Here is a 6,324-nt window from a genome sequence, read left to right on the forward strand (position 1 = left end):
CACTTCCATGTGTGTACGTTCATGTTTGTTACGATGACCTGATTGTGACCAGCTTTTGTCACAGTGTCTGCACTTGTATGGTGTCTCTCCAGTGTGGATTCCCTTATGCTTTTTCATTGAGCTCATTTCCAGTGGTGAAGGATGACCCACACTGGTCACAGATGTGCTTTTTGACCCCACTGTGGAAGAGTTCATGTATTTTAATGTACTTGGTGTGTGGAAGCCTCTCCCACATTCTTTGCAGTAGTTCATTTTGTCTCCAGTGTGGCTACGTTGATGTGGTTTTTGGTCCCGTTGATGATTGGAAGTTTTTCCACAAAGATCACAGAGAAACTCTTTCCCACCACCACAGTGACGACAGGGTTGAGAAATGGATTCATGTGCTTTGCTCCACATCTAAACAAAGACATTGTAAGTTGGGGAATTCCTTCAACATTTTTATCCTGAACGTTGCCTGAAATAAAAAGCATCTCTGCCAACGTCCAATTACATTTTACTGTTTACATTACAACACTCAGCTTACTGAGTGAAAATTATTCTTCATTTTTCCAAACAGTTCATTCAGTATAACTCCATAAGTTTACTGATCAGACTTGTTCCAAACAATCAGGTTAAAATTACAAGACAAAAAAACTAAATACATACCTCACAGTAACTGCACTTGTAGAGTTACTTTCTTGTGTGGATCTGTTGGTGTTTTTTCAGCTGAAGTGGAGCTTTAAAAGTCTTCTCACACAGGTCACATTTATATGGTCTCTCCTCAGTGTGGCTAATCATATGTCGTCGTAACTTTGCACCTGTTGCAAACAGTTTCCCACACTGATCACAGCAGTAAACATCATTTCCAGTGTGAATCCGTACGTGAATATTTCGGTACCGTATGTCGCTGAAACATTTTCCACAAAAGTCGCAGCTGTACGCCTTAATTCCAGAGTGGGTAACTAGATGCCTCTGTAAGTCGCTATTTAGAGCAAAAGCCTTACCACACAACTCACAGTTGTGTGCTTTAACTCCACTGTGGATGAGTTGGTGTTTTTTTAAGTGTGCAGCCTGGGCAAAAGACTTTCCACACAAGTCACAGCTGTAAGGTTTAACTCCAATGTGGATGACTTGGTGTCTTTTTAAGGTTTGCGCCAGGGTAAAAGACTTTCCACAAGACTCACAGCTGTAAGGTTTAACTCCACTATGGATGACTTGGTGTGTTTTTAGGCTTCGAGCCAGGGTAAAAGACTTTCCACACAAGTCACAACTGTACGCTTTAACTCCACTGTGGATGATTTGGTGAGTTTTTAAGTCTCCAGCCTGGGTAAAAGACTTCCCACACAAGTCACAACTGTAAGGCTTAACTCCACTGTGGATGACTTGATGAGTTTTTAAGTGTCCAGCCTGGGTAAAAGACTTTCCACACAAGTCACAACTGTAAGCTTTAACTCCACTGTGGATGACTTGGTGTTTTTTTAGGCTTTGAGCCAGGGTAAAAGACTTTCCACACAGGTCACAGTTGTACGCTTTAAATCCACTGTGGATGAGTTGGTGAGTTTTTAAGTGTCCAGCCAGGGTAAAAGACTTTCCACACAGGTCACAGTTGTACGCTTTAAATCCACTGTGGATGAGTTGGTGAGTTTTTAAGTCTCCAGCCTGGGTAAAAGATTTTCCACACAAGTAACAGCTGTAAGGTTTAACTCCACTGTGGATGACTTGGTGTTTTTTTAGGCTTTGAGCCAGGGTAAAAGACTTTCCACACAGGTCACAGTTGTACGCTTTAAATCCACTGTGGATGAGTTGGTGAGTTTTTAAGTGTCCAGCCAGGGTAAAAGACTTTCCACACAAGTCACAGCTGTACGGTTTAAATCCACTGTGGATGAGTTGGTGTGTTTTTAGGCTTTGAGCCAGGGTAAAAGATTTTCCACACAGGTCACAGTTGTACGCTTTAAATCCACTGTGGATGAGTTGGTGTGTTTTTAAGTTTCCAGCCTGGGTAAAAGACTTTCCACACAGGTCACAGCTGTATGCTTTAACTCCACTGTGGATGAGTTGGTGAGTTTTTAAGTGTCCAGCCTGGGTAAAAGACTTTCCACACAACTCACAGCTGTAAGGTCTAACTCCACTGTGGATGACTTGGTGTTTTTTTAGGCTTTGAGCCAGGGTAAAAGACTTTCCACACAGGTCACAGTTGTACGCTTTAAATCCACTGTGGATGAGTTGGTGTGTTTTTAAGTTTCCAGCCTGGGTAAAACACTTTCCACACAACTCACAGCTGTAAGGTTTAACTGCACTGTGGATGATTTGGTGTCGTTTTAAGTGTTCAGCCCGGGTAAATTCCTTCCCACACTCATCACAGCTGTAGGTTTTCTCTCCTTTTCTTCTGTGAGGTTTGTCGGCCTCCTGAGAGCGCTGACTTCTCGCTCCATGTTGGTCCTGCAGTGACAGAGATACAAACAGAGGCCGTGAGTGAAATGCAGTCGTGGAACAAACTGAAACTCCCTCCATTGGTGGAATTTAAAGTGAGAACAAACACATTGTTGGTGTGTTTCCACCACCTTCTGGTGACAGTATCACATTACAATGATGTGCTACAATGTATGGAACGCCAGGACTGCCATAATGAATTAATTAAATACACCATTAAATAATTAATTAAATGTGTCAATAATTAATTAAAATTGGAATTAATTAATTAAATAAATAGTTATGACACATGTAATTAATTAATTATTGACACATTTAATTAATTATTTATGTATTTCACATTTTAATTAATTATTGACACATTTAATTAATTATTGACACATTTAATTAATTATTTAATGATATATTTATTTATTTCATTTTGGCAGTCCTGACGCCTGGCTCTCGTCATGAAATAATTTTATCTGTCAGCCTCACCCATCAAACTCAGGGGGCGGGGTTAACGCTGCCCATGCAGCTTCTCTAACATTTGATTGGTTGCCGTGCAAAGTAAGTCAAAACAGGTCGATCCTAGATAATCGATTGCTTGTGTAGACTTGGGGCAGCCAGTTATCCCAGAATGCAGATCAAATCACAAGCAGCAATGGTGGTGGTGTAGTTTTAAAATACCCCGTTTTTCTGTCACCAGCTACACTTTTAACAGTGTTTTAGCCGCGAATGTCGCGCCGTATGTCTGGTCAGGTTGTCAACATAGAACATGCTTGCAAAAGTGCTCAGATGTTTTCAGAGATTTCACTAGCTCTGCTAACAGTTAGCATGCAGAGCGCACCGAGGGGGTACATTAACCGGTTTGTTTACATATTCCACTCTCCGTGTTCCACATGTTGCATTCGCAGATTCTCATTTTCACCGAACGATCGTCTCTTTCCGCCTGGTCTTGTGTCTCTGTGCTTCTGTAACATAAAGAACGAGCTGACATTTTTCTCACGAAACCAGCGATCAGCTCAGCAGACCCTCAGTTTACCTGCATGCATCCTCCTCCTCATCTGTCAGCTGTTTAACACCTGCTGCTAATTCAAGAAACACGCCTAGTTACCTGGTGATAGTCACAGTTTAACTGGGCAGCCGGTGCTCGATATAACGCAATGTCAGCGCATTTTTCTGCACAAGATAAGTAAATATAGTATTTTCCCCGAGCGCAGAGCTGCTGGAGCTTGTTTCCTTACAGAGCACTTTATAGGCGAGCCAGCTTTATCAGCGGCTGATGTCCAATCACCAGCACACAGCTTTCAAACCTCAGCTGAGTTTTAGCTCTCAGTGGTTAAACGCTGGACTTCATTCACTCAGGTTCTGTCTGTCGGGTCACGTTTACTTCGCTGTTTTATTTACAACTGAGCAAATCGGTTTGGCTGAGGTTAAAGTTACGTTTCATAACTGCATAGTTTCACAGACGTTTAATGGTTCACTGGCACATGTGTTAGACTGAACTATCATCTAAATATCATCTGTTTTTTAATAGTTATTCAACTGTATTCTAAGCACCAGCTGTCTGTTAGAATGTGATTTTTTTCTCTCTCTGTTGGCAGAGGTATAAAAATGCGCAGGAAAATCTGACGTGCATGGCGAACTTCACCGACGATATTTAGGGAGGAATAAACACACATCAAACATAAATGAACCATTTGTCTGTCTCCATAATTGAGAGCATTTTCTCTTCTTATGTCAACTCTCTCTCTCTCTCTCTCTCTCTTTTTTTTTTTTTTTTTTTTTTTGCTTTTTCGGTCATGTTATGTTTACCTGTCAAAGGCTTGTTACAAACTATGAAACACATTGTGCAGACTTCTGGATGTTAGAAGAAAACGAATACTGCTCATGAATGAGACTAAAGGCAGGAAGGTGTCCTTTAAAACTAAAAATGTTAATAGGACCTCCCTATTTATATCATAGTTTATGATATAGCATGTGTATTTCAGTAATAGCCTGCTGAGGCCACTATACGTGCTGGCCTCATATCAAATGTGAAGGCAGACTGAGTCTATGTTTGACGTTTGTTTATATCTAATCTTCCTTTTCAAACATTTAAACAGCAGCGAGTCTGCAGCTGAGGGAATACAAACTCAAATTGTCGGAACAGGTTTGCTCGTTTCTTGGATTCATTTGGTGATTTATTAAATGTATAACTGTTATTCTAATCTGCTGCTGAGTCTCTTACACTTTTCTTTATGCTGTATATTTTCACGTCTCTGGAATAGTTGGCAGTTAGATAGTCAGCTGGGAAACTTTGTGTTAACTCATGGAGCTGAGGATATCGTGGATATGCTGACCTCGCTGCGTGGTGTACAGAGCGAGGTCAGCATGATTAATATTCACAATAAAAATATTAGCCGAACATCATGAAGTCTGTATGTGTTTCATAGTGTCGAACAACCTTTGTACAGTTAAAGCCAGCAGTTACTACATGACGGAAACACCAACGTTATCTCTTTTATGTGTTTATACAGGTCACGCTGATTACTGAACAAAAACCCAAAGATCAGATGTTAAACAGATTTATTTGCTCTCTCTCCTCCTTAAACATGTTTTTAATGTTAGTTATAATTCAGAATTGGCGACTGAAACACGTAGGACACATAAGAACATCAGGAAATAAAACACCGATAAATATAACCTCAGTAAAAGAAGTCAGCGGGGGTTACTACAGCTGTGTACCGGGGCCTGCGCTTTGTCGGTGGGATTGCTTGCGAGGCGAGCGGGTCTATCCCACGCTTTGCCGTGAGACTGGGACGACATCTCCGAAATCATCGAAACACTTTTGCAAAGAGGCTGTATCTTGACAAACCGACCAGACACATGAAGATTAAACCACTACATTCTCGGCTAAAAAAATATTAAAACGGTATTTGGTGACACACAAACAGGGTTTTTCAAAGCTCAGTTCTGTTAGCTTCCACATGCCGGTTGTTGTGTGCTAGAAACAATGGCCACCAGGCCAAAGCAATGGTTTTGACTCGATCAGCGTTAACCCCGCCCCCTGAGTTTGATGGGTGAGGCTGACAGATAAAATTATTTCATGATGAGAGCCAGGCGTCAGGACTGCCAAAATGAAATAAATAAATATATCATTAAATAATTAATTAAATGTGTCAATAATTAATTAAAATGTGAAATACATAAATAATTAATTAAATATGTCAATAATTAATTAATTAAATGTGTCAATAATTAATTAAAACGTGAAATACATAAATAATTAATTAAATGTGTCAATAATTAATTAATTACATATATCATAACTATTTATTTAATTAATTAATTCCAATTTTAATTAATTATTGCCACATTTAATTAATTATTTAATGGTGTATTTAATTAATTCATTATGGCAGTCCTGGCGTTCCATAACAATGAGAGTTGTAATGAAAATGAAATTATTGAAGAAATATTGACGAGTAGAGAAACTCTTTTACTTCAGAAAAAAGTTCAACTGATGATAATGTTGTTTCAATGTGTTTAGAGAAAATATGATCTTTTTATTTTCTTTTAACTTCTCTGGTTTTTGGTTCTGAATGTAGATTCTGTATATATGGAGGAGCCCAGGATGGAAAAGACAAAGCTGCTGTTAACGGGTTTTGAAAAACCGACCGGCTGTACACACAGTTTGAATAACAGTGTAACTGTGATGTTTTTCTCACCTTTTGTGTTGAAGTCATTGTTTCCTCTGTAGTGGCTGAGCTGAGTCCAAATGGCTGAAATTATTCCTCTGCTGCACCACCAGACTCTTCTCCTCCTGTTACTCAGCTGTATATATGTGTATATATTTTATTTTGACAGCGATATATATATATATATATATATATATATATATATATATAAGGGGTGCAACGATATTCGTATCGATCGATATTGTATCGATAT

The 6,324-nt window shown here is 39.3% G+C and overlaps 1 protein-coding gene across 1 annotated transcript; it reads right to left on the reverse strand.

Moving 5' to 3' along the window:
• Positions 1 to 320: 320 nt before the first annotated feature.
• LOC146635071 (uncharacterized) lies at positions 321 to 6,119 on the reverse strand. The gene is made up of 3 exons (XM_085344518.1): positions 6,102 to 6,119; positions 646 to 2,418; positions 321 to 396 (listed from the first exon to the last, which is right to left on the reverse strand). Exons 1-2 carry the CDS (start codon positions 6,117 to 6,119, stop codon positions 670 to 672), a joined length of 1,767 nt encoding a protein of 588 aa, XP_085200644.1. The 3' UTR covers positions 321 to 396; positions 646 to 669.
• Positions 6,120 to 6,324: the final 205 nt, after the last annotated feature.

The sequence above is a fragment of the Diplotaxodon limnothrissa genome, linkage group LG3, assembly GCF_057381915.1.
Source record: "Diplotaxodon limnothrissa isolate DT_005_m linkage group LG3, D_limnothrissa_male_GT1.1, whole genome shotgun sequence".
NCBI lineage: Eukaryota > Metazoa > Chordata > Actinopteri > Cichliformes > Cichlidae > Diplotaxodon > Diplotaxodon limnothrissa.